This window comes from Macaca nemestrina, chromosome 1 (genome assembly GCF_043159975.1).
Source record: "Macaca nemestrina isolate mMacNem1 chromosome 1, mMacNem.hap1, whole genome shotgun sequence".
Taxonomy (NCBI): Eukaryota; Metazoa; Chordata; class Mammalia; order Primates; family Cercopithecidae; genus Macaca; species Macaca nemestrina.
Window position 1 is genome coordinate 11,708,986 of NC_092125.1, and position 19,419 is coordinate 11,728,404.

Sequence of the window (19,419 nt, forward strand, 5' to 3'; positions counted from 1 at the left end):
GTTCATTAAGCCTCACTGTGAACAGAAAAATTTTTCGTAACTTGTATTTAATTCCATTTTAGGAGAGGACATATACCCTATGGTAGCAGTAGGTAGAAATGAATGAAGGTCTCAGAACATACTACTCAAGAATGGCAGGTCTGTTATATAAAGAATCATGAAGGACATCTTAAGTCAGTACTGTAAAACAAACAAACAAAAACATAGAAGGTGTTTGGACTTTGCTTCCCAGCTCAGCAGAGGTAACATAATTTGATATGTAATTGACTTACTTTAAAAAGGAGCTCCTCAAAAGGAGCGAAGGAAAACAACCAGCTGTATCCGTTTCCCAACAATTTCCATTTTTCCAGCACAGTGTGGTTGGAAGTCTAGTTGGAAAACCATGGGTTTCTGAGTCAGAGAGAAAATTTTAGCATCCATTTGCTAGCTGTGTGACCTGGCACTAGTTATGAAACCTTGCTCATCCTCCATTTGTCCTCCTGGAAAATGGGCTGGTAAACATCTCTAAGTTCAAGCATGTTGTGAGGATGGAATAATAGAATAAATGTAAAGAAGTTTCTGCCATAGAGTGAATATGAAATAAGTATATATATATATATATATATATATATCTCATATATTTTTTTTAAAAACACACACATTGGCCAGGTGCGGTGGCTCACACCTGTAATCCCAGCACTTTGGGAGGCTAAGGCGGGCGGATCACGAGGTCAGGAGTTCAAGACCACACTGACCAACATGGTGAAACCCCATCTCTACTAAAAATACAAAAATTATCTGGGTGTGGTGGTGTGCACCTGTAATCCCAGCTACTGGGAGGCTGAGGCAGGAGAAAGGTTTGAACCCAGGAGGCAGAAGTTGCAGTGAGCCAAGGTCATGCCACTGCACTCCAGCCTTGGTGACGGAGCAAGACTCTATCTCAAAAAACAAAACACATCATAGAAATACACAACAAACCCCACATTTCTGTTTAAAACAGGATGACGTTATCAGTATCTCTGGGCTAGCTGCTAGATACAGTGTGTCAATGTTACTACTATCACACACAGCATTTTATGATTGTAAGCAGTTATTTCTTATTATTTATTTATGTGTTCATCTGGGGGATGTGATGGTTAATATTGAGTGTCAACTTGATTGGATTGAAGGATGCAGAGTATTGTTCCTGGATATGTCTGTGAAGGTGTTGCCAAAGGAGAATAACATTTGAGTCAATGGACAGAGAGAGGCAGACCCACCCTCAATCTGGGTGGGCACCATCTAATCAGCTGCCAGCACAGCTAGAATAAAAGCAGGCAGAAGAACATGGAGAGACTAGACTGGCTGAGTTTTCCATCCTTCCTCTTCCTCCCATGCTGGATGTTTCCTGCCCTTGAACATCAGACTCCCAAGTTCTTCTGCTTTTGGACTCCTGGACTTAGCAGTGGTTTGCCAGGGGCTCTCGGGCCTTCAACCACAGGCTAAAGGCCGCACTTCTGGCCTCCCTACTTGTGAGGTTTGGGACTCAGACTGACTTCCTTGCTCCTTAGTTTGCAGACGGCCTATTGTGGGACTTCACCGTGTGATCGTGTGAATCAATGCTCCTTAATAAACTCCCTTTCATATGTACAGCTATCCTATTCATCCTGTACCTCTAGAGAAGCCTGACTAATACAGGGGATAAGAAAGGCAGTGTGGCATGGTGGTTATAAGCTCAGTCTCTGGATTTAGATCTGAGTTCCACTTCCAGTTCCAGTTTTTTCGTCTATAAAATGTGAATCCCAGTGGTTCCTAGGAAAGCACAGACACAAACAGTATAGAATACACATAAAGCCCTTAGCACCACAGCTGGCACATGGTACTCAATGAACGTGAGGTGCCTTGGAAGGCAGATCTAACTGAAGATGTAGTTTTATTGGTTATTTGCATAATATATTACATTTTGGACATTCTATTTTTGATCGTACATAGCAGGTACCTCAAAATGATATTGAAGGGGCCGGGCGTGGTGACTCATGCCTGTAATCCCAGCACTTTGGGAGGCCGAGGCAGGCAGATCACGAGGTCAGGAGGTCGAGACCATCCTGGCTAACACGGTGAAACCCCGTCTCTACTAAAAATACAAAAAAATTAGCTGGGCTTGGTGGCGGGCGCCTGTGATCCCATCTACTCAGGAGGCTGAGGGAGGAGAATGGCGTGAACCTGGGAGGTGGAGCTTGCAGTGAGCTGAGATCGCACCGCTGCACTCCAGCCTGGGCGACAGTGAGACTCTGTCTCAAAAAAATAATTTAAAAAAAATGATATTGAAGGATAGTGTTTTAGTTACATTCTAAGAAGATGTAAAGCATAATTATATACAACCATATACCTATACAGTTGTCAGGATGGTCCTGAGTATGTCAATGATTATCTATCTACATAGGAATGTGAATAAAAGCTCTTATCCATGTGTCTGTGGCAAAGCCATATTTTGCTAGGTTCATTTATTATTATCCCATCTGATTGTTAGAGAAAAAGACATATTATTCACTGCAAAAATACAGAAAATACTACTATATGGTCTAATTTAAAAAACAGACCATATAGTGTCAGCTACAGGACAAGAACATTAATTCTTTTATTATGTTGCCTGTCAGATGACACTGTCTGTCTGAATTTACCTGCTGACGTGGTTCACAAGACGTGTCTGCAATAACAGATCTCTTCCTGGTAAGAGATTGTCACAGATGAGGTGCTGGTTAGAACGGACTGCAACCCCATGGCAAACACAGAGTGAGCACAACACGTCCAGGACCTGAAAAGAGAAATTACTTTCAGTTGATCCTCCCTCCCTCCCTGCCTTTCCATCCTTTCTCCCCTCCCTCCCTCCCTCCCTTCCTTTCTGACAGCATCTCATTCTGTCACCCAGGCTGAAGTGCAGTGACACGATCATAGCTCACTGCAGACTCGAACTCCTGGGCACAAGGAATCCTCCTGTCTCAGCCTCTATAGGTGCATGCCATCACGCCTGGCTAATTTTTCTTTTTTGTAAAGACAGGGTATTGCTATATTACCCAGGCTGGTCTCAAACTCCTGGCCTCAAGCGATCCTCCCATCTTGGCTTCCCCAATTACTGGGATGGCAGGCATGAGTCACTGTGTGCAGTCACTTTCAGCTGATTCTAATTCCCCCTTCGGAATCAAGCATCAGCAGCACTTTTTACAAAGCAAACACATTCCTCCAGTTACATTTGACACAGTTATTTAAACATTACAGTAGTTTCCCACTAACTTTCCAACTTTTCCTCATATATAAATTGAGAACTGTTCATGTTCCCACTGATGCTATGAATAAACACTAAACAATATTACTTGATCATGATTAAGAGATGAAGGCCGGGCACGGTGGCTCATGCCTGTAATCCCAGCACTTTGGGAGGAAAGGCAGGTGGATTACCTGAGGTCAGGAGCTCAAGACCAGCCTGACCAATACGGTAAAACCCTGTCTCTACTTAAAATACAAAAATTAGCCGGGCATAGTGGCATGTACCTGTAGTCCCAGCTACTCCAGAGGCCGAGACAGAATAATTGCTTGAGCCCTGGAGGCGGAGGTTGCAGTGAGTTCAGATCACACCACTGCACTCCAGCCTGGGCGACAGAGCACGACTGCTCAAAAAATAATAATTAAGAGAAGAAAAACACTCATGAAAAATTTGACACACTTTTTAAAAGTTATTGTATTTAAAAAACGTATCTAAAAGGATTTGAAAATTCATTCAGGGAAACAAAGTATTTAATTTACCTTGTGATTTCTTCCATGCTTGTCTAAAAGTGAAATAATGGATTTAATATGTCCTTCTTTAATAATATTTAGAGCTTCTGGACTTTCTACTAAAACACAGTGTAAAACTTCCAGAATGCCTAAAGATAAAACAAAGAAAGAGGAAAAAAAAAAACAAAACCGTGATTAATTGGTATACAATGACCAGTGTGCCTTCCTTTTTCTACATATGTGGATTCAGTACAACATGTAATTATCTGTGCTCAATGTGACTGTCACAAGGCACTGTGATAGGTGACAGGTGGTGTTTGGGAGAGGGGACTAATATCCAAAGATGATGACATCACAGTTGAGGGAGGAAAAGGCAAACAACTGAGACGTGGTGTTTAGCAGAAGAAGCAAGTAATCCTATCCGGGGGAGGTAGTAAACAAAGCAACATGCAGATGGGGCCTTAAAGAATATGTTCACGACCCTTTTCAGGCTTTCCAGGAAAGGAAGGGCAGTAGATGCATGAATAGTCTTGAATGTGGGGCATATCTGGTGTGCCTCATGTACAGAGTGAGTGGGGAGGGGACAGACTGGTTAGGGCCAGTTTAGGAAGCTTCTTGGCACTGAAAGTGTAATCCTGCAACAATGCATCCTAATCCATGAAGATCACGACATTCTCCCAGGTTTATAGTAGAAAAGATTTCTTAGTTTGTTAAAAGAAATATATAAAATAAGACAAAAACAAATAGAAATAACACAATGTATAAAACTGGATTAAAAATCGTGATATTTTTAGGTACTAGCCACCACAAAAGATAAAATAGTATATGCCTTTTCTTAAAGTTTAAGAAGGAAAGAAGAGAAAATAAATTTCATTATCAGAAATTTTAGGGTGAACTTGTAAAGCTACACGTACGTGTACCTCTGTGTTCATGTTTTCAGAACAAGCTTGCCTTGTCAGCAATGAGAATGGATCCCATTCACAACAATTAGACCCAACATATAGAAAACATCACATCTAAGAGTTACATAGTTTTGGGAACAGCCCCAGAGGAACCCTGTAGAAAGGGTCATACATCTCAAATGGAGTTAATATTCTTAGAAAAGTAATACAAAGTTTTACATTTACAAAGGTATTATAGAATACAGAAGCAATTCTCTATGGCTGTCACAATCTATATCTGATCCAAGCCCCAATCCATTACAAAACAAGGAGAGTTACTGCTAATTTCTTCACTAATGACTTAGTTTGTTAAAATACAAATATATATTCAGCCAAAAGGATTTTGAGTTAAATTTTGGAGCTGTTCAAAATCAGCTGCTGTGTTCCAACAATGCGTAACAGTTAAAAATCAAAGACAACAGAAAATAATAATACAAGAGGCTGACGAGTTAAAGCAGATCTTTATATAAGTATACTAAAACCGAATACCTTTTTTTTTTTTTTTTGCTATTACTAAAAACGTAGGAATAAAATAAACTCATTCATTCTGTACTAAAATAAAATCATGGAAATGGAAAAGCATTTTTAATAGACTAGTCATGCTATCCTGATGTTTTTGCTTGTTTTCTCTCCATTATTGATTGCTATAGAGCACATGACTGCCTTTTTATAAAAAATAATTTCAACTTTTATTTTCGATTCAAGGGATACATGTGCAGGTTTGTTACATGGATATATCGCATGATGCTGAGGTTTGAGGTACAACTGATCCCATCAATGGGGTAGTGAGTATACCCCAACCAATAGGTAATTTTTCAACCCTTGTTCCCATCCCCTCACCCACCTCCGCTTAGTAGTGCCTAGTCTATTGTTGCTATCTTTATGTCCACGAGTACCCCTTGTTTAGCTCCCACTATAAGTGATGACACGCTGTATTTGGTTTTCTGTTCCTGCATTAATTCGCTTAGGATAACGACCTCCAGTTGCATCCATGTTGCTGTAAAGGACATGATGTCGCTCTTATTATGGTTGCGTGGTATTGTATATGTACCACATTTTCTTTATCCAATCCATAGTATTTAATGATGCATATGTACCACATTTTCTTTATGCAGTTCACTGTTGATGGGTACCTAGATTGATTCAATGTCTTTGCTACTGAGAATAGGGATGCCCTCAACATTTAAGTGCATGTGTCTTTTTGGTAAAACAATTAATTTTCTTTCAGGTATATACCCAGTAATAGGCTTGCTGGGTCAAACGGTAGTTCTCTGTTAAGTTTTTTGAGAAATCTCCAAACTGCCTTCCACAGTGGCTGAACTAATTTACATTCCCACCAATGTAAGCCTCTTCTCTATAGCCCAACCAGCATCTTTTTTTGGGGGGGCGGGGGCACTCTTTTTTTTTTTTCTTTTTGAGATGGAGTTTTGCTTTTGTTACCCAGGCTGGAATGTAATGGCGTGATCTCAGTTCACTGCAATTTCCACCTCCCGGGTTCAAGCAACTCTCCCGCCTCAGCCTCCCGGGTAGCTGGGATTATAGGCACCTACCACCATGCCCAGGTAATTTTTGTATTTTTAGTAGAGACGGGGTTTCACCATGTTGGCCAGGCTGGTCTCGAACTCCAGACCTCAGGTGATCTGCCTGCCTTTGCCTCCCAAAGTGCTGGGATTACAGGTGTCAGCCACTGTGCCCGGCCTGACTTTTTAACAATAGCCAAGAGTGAGTGGTATGAGATGGTATCTCATTGTAGTTTTGATTTGCATTTCTCTTTGGTGATTGGGAATGTGGGTAGAAAACTTCTCATATGTTTGTTGGCTGCTTGTCTGTCTTCTTTTGAGAAGTGTCTGTTCAAGTCTTTTGACAATTTTTTAATGGGGTTATTTGGCTTTTGCTTGTTGGATGATTTAAGTTCCTTATAGATTCTGGATATTAGACCCTTATCAGATGCACACTGCCTGTTTTTATAAATAACTTTTTATTGTGTATTCCATGCACCTGCATTTACATACTATCTATAGCTGCTTTCACACTACAAAGGCAGGGTTGAGTTAACAGACCTCATGGTCCACGCACCTATAATATTAACTATCTGGCTGCTATGGTCTGAATGTTTTCGTCTCCCCAGAATTGATATGTTGAAATCCTAACCCCCAAGGTGATGGTTGTCACTCGCGTCCTGTGAAAAGACCACCAGCAGGCTTTGTATGAGCAACAAGGCTGTTTGTTTCACCTGGCTGCAGGCGGGCTGAGTCCGAAAAGAGAGTCAGCAAAGGGTGGTGGGATTATCATTAGTTCTTATAGGTTTGGGATAGGCGTACAAAGTACATTCTTAAGGGCAGGGGAGAATATTACAAAGTACCTTCTTAAGGGTGGGGGAGAATATATGCATCAGTTAGGGTGGGACAGGAACAAATCACAATGGTAGAATGTCATCACTTAAGGCTATTTTCACTTCTTCTGTGGATCTTCAGTTGCTTCAAGCCATCTGGATGTACATGCAGGTCACAGGGGATATGATGGCTTAGCTTGGGCTCAAAGGCCTGACAATGGTATTAGGAGATGTTCCCCTTGGGGAAGTGATTAGGTCATGAAGGTAGAGCCCTTAAGAATGGGATTAGCGTCTTTATAAAGGAGGCCCCAGGGGAGCTTGCTGTCCCTTCCACCACGTGAGGACGAACTTTCTATGAGAAAGGAGACCCTCAGGACAGTTTACCTGAAGGAGCCTTGATCTTGGACTTCCCAGAATCTAGAACTGTGAGAAATAAATTTCTGTTGTTTATAAATCACCCAGTTTATGATATTTTGTTACAACAGTCCTACTGGACTAAGACACTAGCCTTTTTCAGAAAAAGATTGCCAATCGTGGAATAGAATCTAACCATTAAGAAAAAAGATCAAGAAGTTACGACCAAGACCAATAAATTTTCTTGCTAAATAAACACTCATGAAGGTCCATAGAGTGAATAAACTGAATATATTAGAAAAGATATGACTAGATTTTGGAGGTAAATAGCGTATGTCACAAAGTGCAAAAATAGCTATATGAAAACAAATTCCCGATTTTTCTCCTATTTAGCCTAGTCTAAAACAGAAAGCTTTCAGAATTTGGTGTTTAACATTAAAACAGTTTCTTTATTTTTCAATTCTACCAGGTCAGATCCAACAAGTAAACAGTTGAAAAAAATTGACCACTTCTAATTCTATTAATTATGACAATAAAATGTCAAAGAAAGCACATTTTATTTTCAGTTTTATTGGAATAAACTGGAATATGCAGGCATATTAGATGGTCAATACCTTAAGAATAACCCTGGTTTATTGGAATAATTTTTTGAGACAGGATCTTGCTCAGTTGCCCAGGCTGGAGTGCACTGGCAGGATCATAGCTCACTGCACCCTCAAGCTCCTGGGCTTAAGCAATCCTCCCCCCTGAGCCTCCTGTAGCCTCCTGAGTAGCTGGGACTATAGGTGCCTGCCACCATGCTGAGCTTTTTTTTTTTTTCCCTGTAGAGAGGAGGGTGGTCTCATTATGTTGCCCAGACAGGTCTTGAACTCCTGGGCTCAAGCAATTCTACCACTGGCCTCCCAAAGGGCTGAGATTATAGTCGCAAGACACAGCACCCAGCCTGAAATAAATTTGATTTTTAATTTTATTGAAATAAACAGCAAATATGCTTAATAAAAAATTCTTAAAGGAAAACAAATGGGAAACACCAAAGAACCCATTTTTAAATAAAAAAAGGAATAGCTATACAATATTATGTGTATATTTAAATTATGCTGATATATGCTTTGAACACTTGGGTCAAAAATGATGCAGAGAAACAGTGCTTAATGAAGATTACAGTGTCAGTAGTTATAATCATTTGACCACTAAATACTAAATACATTCAATAAGACCAAGAAAGAGCTATAGTCATGAAGCTTATGGTTAGATTCTCAAATTTAAAAGCTTGGCAGATCACAACAATATTATGGAATGAAAGAATTATAAATATGCTACAAATCACCTAAAAAAATTTCAACCAATTACAACAACTAATAAGGCAAAGCAATTGAATTTTATGTTTTAATAAGTTGATAGAAATGATTTGAGAGAACCTACTAATATCATAGAAATACATAATAATCAATGTGACTTTTTAAAAGTAGATCCAAAATAACATATACATGATAATTGCAACTATGTAAAATATATTCATTTGTATAAAATACATATTTCAAAAAAGACCAGAAGTTATTACCTAAAAAGGTTAGTCTTATCTATTGCTGGATTTGTATACTTCTCTCCCAATATTTCATAAATTCTATGAAATGAGCATGCATAACTTTTATAGTAAGAAACATATTTTAAAAGAATCATAAAACAATAGGAAGTAATGTCTATTTACATTTTATTTCTGCCATTAAATCTCAATACTTATTCAATTCATACAACTTAATGAGGCCTGACAACAAAAGGCCAGTCACATTAGCTGCCTCTCCTCTCTATAGTATATAACTCAAATTAACTTTTAATCTATGGAAATAATTTTTTAACTCTTATACTTCATCCAAGTTATATAAACTTATTTTCATTCCATAAATTTGGAATAAGCATGAACAAAACCTGCCAGTTACCACACAGAGACAGTACTGAGGGTTTATATCAGAACTAAGTATTACACAGCAATAAACTAGGGTTGGTCTCAGGGTACTGGCCATTTAATATGCATGATTTGCCTTAGTAGTGAGGAGTAACAAGAACTTAGGTTGACTATTCCAGGTTGATTTCAAATATCATCTCCTAATTGTCTTCTGGACATTTCAGTGAGAATGTCTCTAAGTACCCCCAACTAACTTTTCCACGAGCTGAACATAACACCTTTCTTTGTACATATACATGTAAAATTGCTTCTCTCATCCATCGTCCATCTGTATATTCAAGCTACAAACCTGAAGTCATTTTTGAATCCTCTTTCACTTTCTCATTTTCCTAAATCTAATTGTTAAAACTCATTAATTCTGTGTCCAAATTTATCTCCTAAACTCATCCTCTCCTTTCACTGAATAGCCTCTCACTATATCCTCTCCTCCAGTTTCCCTCCCACCCCAACCCATCCTCCTAACTGTAGGCGGTTATGCTGAAACACATATTTAATCAATGTCACTCCTTTGCTTAAAATCTTTAATGGCTTACCAGACCTTCCAAGGTCAAAGTCCACTCCCCTTAGCATAGAATATCAGTCCCACTCTATCCTTAGCATAGAATATCAGTCCCTACACCAGATAGTGCAACGTTCCTTTGCAGCCTCAATTCCTGCCACTTCCTCCCACAAATGATTAATATGTATACCTACATATGAATCGTATATGTTTATTAAGCACCTATCAGTCACTGTTCCAAGGAATGGGATCAGCAGTGAAGCAGGCAGGCAAGACCCTCTTGAAACTTATAGGAACTTGCGCACCTTCAATCCTTTGCTGATGTTATTCTCAGATCTAAATACACTCCCACCTTCTAAGACTGCAAAATCTCAATCAGCTTGCAAAGGTTGAAAGTTACCTCATTTGGAGAGCCTTTACCAATGCCCCAGGATGAATTAATTATTCCTCCTTTTGTAGTAACAAGGACATTCATGTTTTTAAAATTCTTATTTCAATCCCCCATTACAGTAAGAGCCCTTGAGAGCAGATATTGATTTAATTTTGCCTCCTTGTCACCCAGCTCACTCTGACCCAGGGAAGGCCATCTCATGTTTGCCAAACGAATAAGTCAATGAATATAAATGGACTGTTGGTTCTCACATTCTGTTTAAACAAAAGAAATCTGCCATTTGTTACTCATAACAAGATTTGTTATTGTTAAGTGTAAATAGGACAACTGACATACTTTATATTTGGAGAATTTTATTTAAAACCATTATGATTTTAAAGTAGAAAAGACAGAAGACATGACACAGAGAATTTATATTTCTTAGTGCTAGGATTTCCTTATATGTGTTTTAATTTGAGGAAAAATTTCACTTGGTGAATTAGGCAAATTTCTGTGCTGTTTGTATGTAGAACACAAAATTGAGGCTGCAGGTGCTGCATGTTTAATACGTGCAATTATTCAGCCATTTGCCTTAAAACTTTTATAGTTGTAACTGTGAATTATTTATGTTCTCTTGAGAAAGGAAAATCTCCAAGGATGTAACTAAATGTCTAGGAATAACTTAATGGTATTGGGAGCGGCCGCCAAGTGCTAGGATGGGTAGACAATATTCCTTATCATGTTTTTTGTAACCAAAAAAGTGATCCTGTCTGCTTTTTACTGATAGACTTAGACTTTTGTCACTTGACTTACAAATCTGTAGGAACTTCATCAGAGATCAAAGTTGACTTTGCTATTATATATTCACAGGTCACAACTCAAGCTGTCTGAGGTTGAACAAAATTTGTTGAGAATCTGTATAGAAAAACTAGAAACAAGCCACAGGGCAAGAGTGCTCTATGTAGGTTGACTTTACCTACCAAGAAGAATCTAGCCTGGGGATTTTGCCCTATAGCAAGTGGGCATAAGCTTACATTTGGGAGAAGTGAATGGAATTAGACTGGTAGCCACACAGGCACAGGAGGCCAACGTGGGGACAAAGCAAACCATGACACTGGTGCTCCCATGATCACTGAGGAAAGCCCAGGAAAACCACCGACTTGGAAACCACCATGCCCTCCCCACTGCCCCCCCGGGTATTGTTTCCTCACCTATGGTTACAATTGTTCTGCAAAAATGAAACAAAGTCAAAATCATCCCAGAACACCAAGATGTATGTGGACTTAGATGGAACCTAGCTCTCTATTCATGAAGGATACAGGAGTGTGATCCTGCTCTGGGAGAAGGAAAGTTTCTCTTTCACCTCTATTTCAAGCAGGAGTAATAATACTGGACAAAAGCTTACTCCAGAAGGAGCACACGGCCTCACCTGAAAATCATGACCCGGAAACCCTTTCGTCTAAGCTAGAGGTAAGCAAACAGGAAGACTCCGGCTGAGTGCTAATTAGTAGGAATTGAATTGCCCCGTGTAAAGGAAACCCTGGAGATGCAGTGCCAGTCAAACAGTTTGGTGGTGTCCACAGCAGATCCGTGAAAGAAGGCACAATCAGAGACCCAATTAATTACAAATTATTCAAACCACAGGTTATTGTTTGGGGATTTTTTTCCCTCCTATCTGGGAGTTGAAACTCGTTAGAGCTTTTTCGGTCAGAACGTTTTTATTAATATCCCCGGATTTCACTGACGTTTCACTGAAAGTAGGAAAATTTGTCTTTTAGCTCTGAGTAATTAAACAAAATGATATAACAAGTAAAAAGATGGGGAAGTAAACTGGTAAATGACTAGAAAGAACAGGGAAACACACAGAACATGAACGACATTTGCATTCCTGAATGCAAATAACTTAGGGATGTGACAGACCGTCAACTTTTCGGAAGAGTAATTGATTGGGAGTCTTGGTATTTACAAAGCTTAATGGGGAAATATCACAGTAAGAGGTATCATTATTATTCTATTGTAGTATACACTGGTGATAAGCATGGACATAAGCCGATGTGCCTAGTTTTGCGTCCTCGCAGGTTTTTAGCATATTATTTAACATCTCTGTGCTCCAGTGTCCACATCTATGATAATGGACGTAATAACGGTGCCTGGGAGGTAATAACGGTGCCTGGGAGTGGGGACACTGTTATAAATAGCAATACATGTAAGACATTTAGAACAGAGCTTGGATCAAAGCAATGCTATGTCAGTACTTACTATTATTTTATGGTTGAAATAAAATAAGGCAAATGAAACAAAGATCAACAGGGAAGAATTACCAAGATACGCCTTTGCTGAGCAGGGATGATAGTGGTAAGAGGTAGAGAAATGCTGAATGGACAACACTGATCAGAGGAGAATTCAGGGGAGATATCTATGAATCAGCATGAAGACATGGAATCAAAGTTAGTTATTAAAATAAAATCAGGTATATCAGTAAATCAGGAGAAATTAAACCAGCCTGTTAGACCTTGGCAAGAGAGATAGTGAGACACAGAGAAACAAGGATGGCAACTGGGCAGAACCACAGAAAGTTTTGCATTCTTGAGATTACAGGAGAGTTGAGTCAAAAATGCAGTGAAGGATCATCAGAGAAGTGCAAATCAAAACTATAATGAGATATCATTGCACTCCAGTTAAAATGGCTTATATCCAAAAGACAGGCAATAACAAATGCTGGCAAGAATATGGAGAAAAGGGAGCGCTCCTGCACTGCTGGTGGGAATGTAAATTAGGAAAACCACTACAGAGAACATTTTGGAGGTTCCTCAAAAAACTAAAAATTGAGCTACTATGTGATCCAGCAATCCCACTGCTGAGTATATACCCAAAACAAAGAAATATATCGAAGAGATATCTGCACTCCATGTTGGTTGCAGTACTGTTCATAATTGCAATGATTTGGAAGCAACCTAAATGTCCATCTGCAGATGAATGAAGAAAGAAAATCAGTACATATACACAATGGAGTACTATTCAGCCATAAAAAAGAATGTGATCCAGTCATTTGCAACTACATGGATGAACTGGAGATGATTATGTTAAGTGAAATAAACCACGTACAGAAAGACAATCATCACATGTTCTCACTTATTTGTGGGATCTAAAAATCAAAACATTTGAGTTCACGGACATAGAAGTAGAAGGGTATTTACCAGAGGCTGGGAAGGGTAGTGGGGGGCTCTAGGGGAATGTGGGGATGGTTGATGGGTACAAAAAAATAGAAAGAATGAGTAAGATCTACTACTTGATAGCACAACAGTGCGACTAATGCCAATAATAACTTAACTGTACATTTTAAATGTATAATTAACTCTTTAAATTAAAGAGTGTAATTGGATTGCTTGTAACTCAAAGAAGAAATGCTTGAAAGCGGATGCATACCCCATTTCCCATGATGTGCTTATTTCACATTGCATCCCTGTATCAAAACATCTCATGTGTTCCATAAATATAGACACCGACTATGTACTCACAAAATCAAAAAAGATAGTGAAAGTTCAACTAAGACTCAGGGTTTAATAAATGCGAAAACAAGGCATAAAGCACCCCTGGTTAACAGGAGTGTCTTCTTATGGTACTAACATCATGAAAAAAGAAAAACGTGCAAACGAAGTAAGCAGCAATTTTCAATAGCAGAAGACATGGTCTAGCTCGCTCCAGGCTGGCAAAAGATCCAAGGAGTCGGGAGGGTTTTTTTTTTGTTTTGTTTTTTGTTGTTTTGTTGTTTTGTTTTTTGCTACACAGCAATGGTGAAGCTGTAAGGGAAAGAATCTGAGTTATGTGTAAAAGCAGTAATTTGTATCTGGACCTGTGCCTCTGAGGGGGTTCTGTAAAGGCACAAATCTGTTGTTTTTTTCCACTAGTTTAAATTAGACTGCTAATGAGTGATAACTTACGCATTGCATCTAAGTTGTCTTATTTTCAAGAGTAAGCACAACCATGAGGGAAAATGAGAAAGTAGAAACTATAGAGATTTATAGCTTGAGCTAACTGGAAGCTTAGTTTGCTCTTCCTACCAAGGAGAATTGGGTCTACCCAAAACAAATAGCAAGAGGTGAATAATGAGTCAACAGAGAGCATCATTACAATATGTCTTTTGAAATGTTTGCAGTGAATTTTGCGTATCACAAACTGAATCACCACTGAGCCAGAGAAAATGTTTCTGTTCGTTCAAACTGGGTATAAATGTGAAGTCAAGAAATCATTTGAGTTTCAGTATAAGATAAAGTGATAAATTATTTTTTAACTTTTTCTTCTTTACAAATAATCAGAAAGAAAAGAAAAAAGAAGCAGTGCACATTTTGCTTCCTGTTAATAGGGGGCTAACTCATGAAATAAATATGTTACTCTAAATAGAGTTTCCATTAGTCACACAAATAGAGGGAGAAAATAAATTGATATGAATATATATATCAAGTGTGTGTGTGTGTATATATAATATATAATAATATATATATATATACACACACACTTAAAAATAATTCCAAGAGATGTGGGCTCAAGCCAAACTACAAAAATACATAATTACATATGCTTCCTATTTTTATGCTGGTTTTGTGGCTAAAGAAGAAAATAAGCCCATTAAATCTTGAGCACTCATAAAGCTCCAAAAAGGAGAAAAAAGCGACAGAGGTTAAAATTAAAATATAACATGGCTTGGCAAAATTAGAAAAAGGAGAGAAAAATTAATAAAAATGGAAGTTAGTGAAGATAAAAGGTGGATCACATCATTATTCATATACACAATGAGGGAATATCATGGACGCATTTGCAAAACAGACAAACAAAAATGATGGACCAAAAGTATTTTATTAGAAGAAAAGATGAATATGAGTCAAGAATTTCCTGGAGTAAATTAGCTGAAATAAAACCCATAAAATGAGCACTGTAATTATAATGTACTATGCAGCCTTAATTAGGCCTCTGATGGTTTGCTGCCTTCAGTTTAAGGAGCCATGATTTATAAAAAAAAATAGACAAACTATAGAAGATAAAGTCCAGTTAAAAGGAAAGAGAATGTCAACTAAAAGCAGTTCATTATACAGCAAGTAACAGTATTAGAATTTTTATCCTATACAAACATTTATTTGTATAAATTGCCACATCTCAAAACCTAAGAGAATGTTGAATGCCAGGTAGGAAATCATCAATACATTAAGACATTCTTTTTTTTTTTTTTTTGAGATGATCTTGGCTCACTACAGCCTCTGCCTCCCAGGCTTAAGCGATCCTCCTGCCTCAGCCTCCCAAGTAACTGGAGCAACAGGCGCATGCCACCACACCCAGCTGATTTTTGTATTTTTAGTAGAGACGAGGTTTCACCATGTGGGCCAGGCTGATCTCAAACTCCTGACCCCAACTGATCCACCCGCCTCAGCCTCCCAAAGTGCTGGGATTATAGGCATGAACCACCATGCCCAGCCAGATATGCCTATCTTGCTGTTGACACTCATGGTTCTGGTTTTCTGAGGGTCTCTTTCATTTATTAATTCATGCATCACTAAGTATATCAAATGGACCATTTGCCGTGTTGGGTCCGCGGTTTGAGCAAAATGGGGAGCACAACTGGCCTCATCCCTGCTCTCATAGAGCTTACAGACCACAGAAGTTCAATCCTAGGTCCATTAGTTTCCTTTTACCTTGAAAAAGTGACATCTGAGCTGTGTAGCCTCAGATTCTTAATTTGTAAATGGAAATTAGAATAAAACCTACCTTATAGAGTAATTGTGGAAATCCAGTGGACTAATGCATATGAGACTCTCAGCACAGTGCCCTAAGTTCACTTGATATTTCCTTGGTTGCACAATTGAAAACTATGCAGTCATAATAATGTTCAAAAATCTAAGACCGTGGGTCTCAGGACCCACAGAAATGATGGCATATGTAACTGTTTGCTCTAAAGCCTTACTCGAAGGTTTACAAGACATATACACCTGAGCATTTTTTAAGATGGGTCCCCTGGAGCAAGACAAATACAGATTAATCAGTACTTCCAAAAGATGTGTACCTCAAAGCAGCAAATATTTATTAAGAGCTATCGTTTTGGGCAGAAATGTAAACTGAGCATAGCATCAGCTTCATCGTTACATCAATTTTAAAAGTTCTCCTGCAGTACAAAGACAAACCAAGGGCGTCATTCCCAATGATCGCAAAGAAAACAAATAATGGTGCCTAGAATAGCCTAGTTGTTGTTGTTAGCAAGGGTAAAGTAAGGGGCAGGAGAAAGGTTGCGCAATACATTGACAAAAAGCACAATTTTAGATAGGGCACTGCGTGTAGAATGGTATATAGTTGTGAGATAGATCAGTATGTGTAGGGTGAAATACAACAACTTGCTGCATTTAAAAGTGGATGTATTTTTGGAAAACTGAGCAAATCACTTCAGACCTGAGAATATGAGAAAGTACTACCAGAAGACCAAAACGCTTTGTGATTTAATGAAGAGTAGGATTTTGAATCATTCACCACTAAGCCTGCATTATCCAATATAACTCAAGAGAGGGGTAGTAAGGCCACAAGGGAGGCCAGGTGGGTTAGGAAGCCTCCAGAAATCACTTTCACTTTCACTCTGAAATTCTACAAATCTGTGACAACTGAACTTGCCTATTTACATGAGAGAGTTATTCTATTTCTTTATCACATTAGAATAACATACAGTGCACACTCCTACCATCACTATCCATCCCGCCGGCCCCCAGCTGAGACATTATCTATTATGAAGGGAAAGAGTATGAAATTTGCAGCCAGACAGGAAGCAAGGGTAGGGGTGGCCCTTAAGCCCTGCCTTGGTGGCTTACATGCTGTCTGGCCTTGGAAAGGCAATTTCACCAAGTCTGTTTCCTAGCTGTGAAATGGGAATACTAATATTATTCACTTCATAGAGTTATTGTGCAGATAAAGTAAGTTAATATATTTAGAGAGACGAGAACAGCATCCAAAACACAGTAAAACTTGTATCAGCCTTTGCTATTATTATGTGTTTCCATCTGAAATTCTCCATATCATATCCCAGCAGTGTTAACATGGGAAAACCTTGCTTTTAATAAAATCAAATTAATCCTGTAGCTACTAACAACTGCTAAATCCAAAAATAAAAGGTGCTAGGTGTGTACTGTGGTATTTTTATACATTTAATTTAGTAAGCACATTTGTAGCATCACTAAGAGCACGTTGAGGCAGATATTTTTACCACTCCCATTGCCAGGTTAAAAAATGGGAAGCACAGAGGAGCACAAGGTCACGCAGCTATTTATGTAAAGGGTGGAGCTGGGACTGGAATTAAGCCAGTCCAACTCCAAAATCCATACCTGTAACCTATGAGCTCTGCTTTTCCTAAACATAGCAGCAAAGAAGGTAGAAATAGAATGATTTTAAAATGAGCTGCCATTTCTGATGAGCCAGCCTTGGTAGGGATGAACCCTGTTTTTGATAATGAAATAGTAGGAAACTTTGGGACAGGCCCCGTCGCCCACAATTAGGACATTGTATCCTAATGGGCTGACTATCCTCTGAGACCTCGCCCTGGTCACCTCTCTCCAGGACAGGCACCCTTTGTGAGTGCCAAAGCAGCTCAGCCAATATCCATCAAGACGACTTTCACTATATCACACCGACCTTGAGGGGACTGCCTGGACAATTGTGCACCCTGCCTTGATACTGCAGATGGAAGGTTTGGGTGGGTGGTGAATGACTTCCCTCTTTTGACTACTGTGTTCATATCCTCTCACGTTAAAAGCTTAGGTACTAAAAGGGCCATCAAGGGGCAAGTGCGCTTGAGAAGACTGGACTAAGTTACTCAAAATGCAGAGAAGCATCTATGAACTCAGACCCAGACAGAGGCCTTAAGCCATGACAGTGTGCCTTAAGTAGGCCACAGGCACTTAAACTTGACGGAATGCAAGTGACACAGTGCAATTATTTGACCAAGGGTGATGCTAAAAATATTTACTAACTAGAATGGCATAAGCAAGATGCAATCAGACCAGACAATGGTAATAAATAGCCAGCTGTCAGTAACAGTGCCTAAAAGCTAAAACTTCAGTTCTTCCCCTGACAATGAAACTTAAGCTCAATTCCCAAAGGAGACTAGAAACAGGCCAGGTGGAATGTGCAAATCACTGGTTGTGATTTTGTTTTCTAATCAGCAGTTTTTCTCAAGTAAGCCCTTAGTGGATTTGGTGGGTTTTCTGAGACAAGACTTCCTCTTTTATTCCTCTGGCTAACCAAGATTTTTGTGGAAGGACTATTTTCATAGTCCTTTCCTAAAGGACTATGCAAAGGGAGAAATAAAATCAGAAAAAAGTAGTGAATGAGCACAGGATGCTGGTATCCCACCTCCAAACTAACCATGGAGAAAGTCAATAGTGTTACCTGAATTGGTGGTACTACTCAAATCAGGTAGCTATGATTTCTGTGTCACTAATAACAGATCTCAAACAGTAAGTATCGTCGGAGCTCTTGCTCTTTCTAATTCAATTGCTCACACTTAAGTAAATTATTAAGGAGGAAAACTTCCTGCTACATAAGATTATGGCACAAATTATCCCACAGCTTACAAATTTTTTATCTTTGAAAAATGATGAGCTTATACTCTGCAAGAAAGAGTTGTAAGGACTTTGGAAGCTTTAAACCATCCTATTTACAGGACCCACAAGTTGTACTGTACATGAGCATGAAGCTTTGGTATCTGGAGCCCACTCAAAGACTCTTTTTTTTTTTTTTTTTTTGAGACAGAGTCTCACTCTATCACCCAGGCTGGAATGCAGTGGCACAATCTTGGCTCACTGCAACCTCCACCTCCCAGGTTCAAGTGATTCTCCTGCCTTAGCCTCCTGAGTACCTGGGATTACAGGCACCTGCCACCATGCCTGGCTAATTTTTTGTATTTTAGTAGAGATGGGGTTTCACTATGTTGGTCAGGCTGGTTTCAAACTCCTGACCTCAGGTGATCCACCCACCTCAGCCTCCCAAAATGCTAGGATTATAGGCATGAGCCACGGCGACCAGCCTCAAAGACTCCTTCCTTGGCTGAAACCCAGACAGGACTTCACTCACTGGCACTTACTAAGAGAGGGGAAGAAATGGCAGGAATGCCAAAGACAGACAACTTTCATCACTGCAAAACGGTGCAGGGAACAGACTGCACAGGAAGTAAAACTCAGAAAAACTCTGTAGCTTCCTGACTAG

At 39.2% G+C, this 19,419-nt stretch overlaps 1 protein-coding gene across 21 annotated transcripts in view; it reads right to left on the reverse strand.

The window, feature by feature from the left end:
• Window positions 1-19,419, reverse strand: part of LOC105474624 (ryanodine receptor 2) — a 786,480-nt gene that overhangs the window by 337,089 nt on the left and 429,972 nt on the right. For all 21 annotated transcript variants that reach the window (XM_071073921.1, XM_071073859.1, XM_071073912.1 and 18 more), the window contains 2 exons: window positions 3,760-3,878; window positions 2,640-2,773 (listed from right to left, as the gene is read on the reverse strand). In XM_071073921.1, the coding sequence (XP_070930022.1) occupies window positions 2,640-2,773; window positions 3,760-3,878 (253 nt within the window). The remainder of the gene's footprint in view (window positions 1-2,639; window positions 2,774-3,759; window positions 3,879-19,419) is intronic.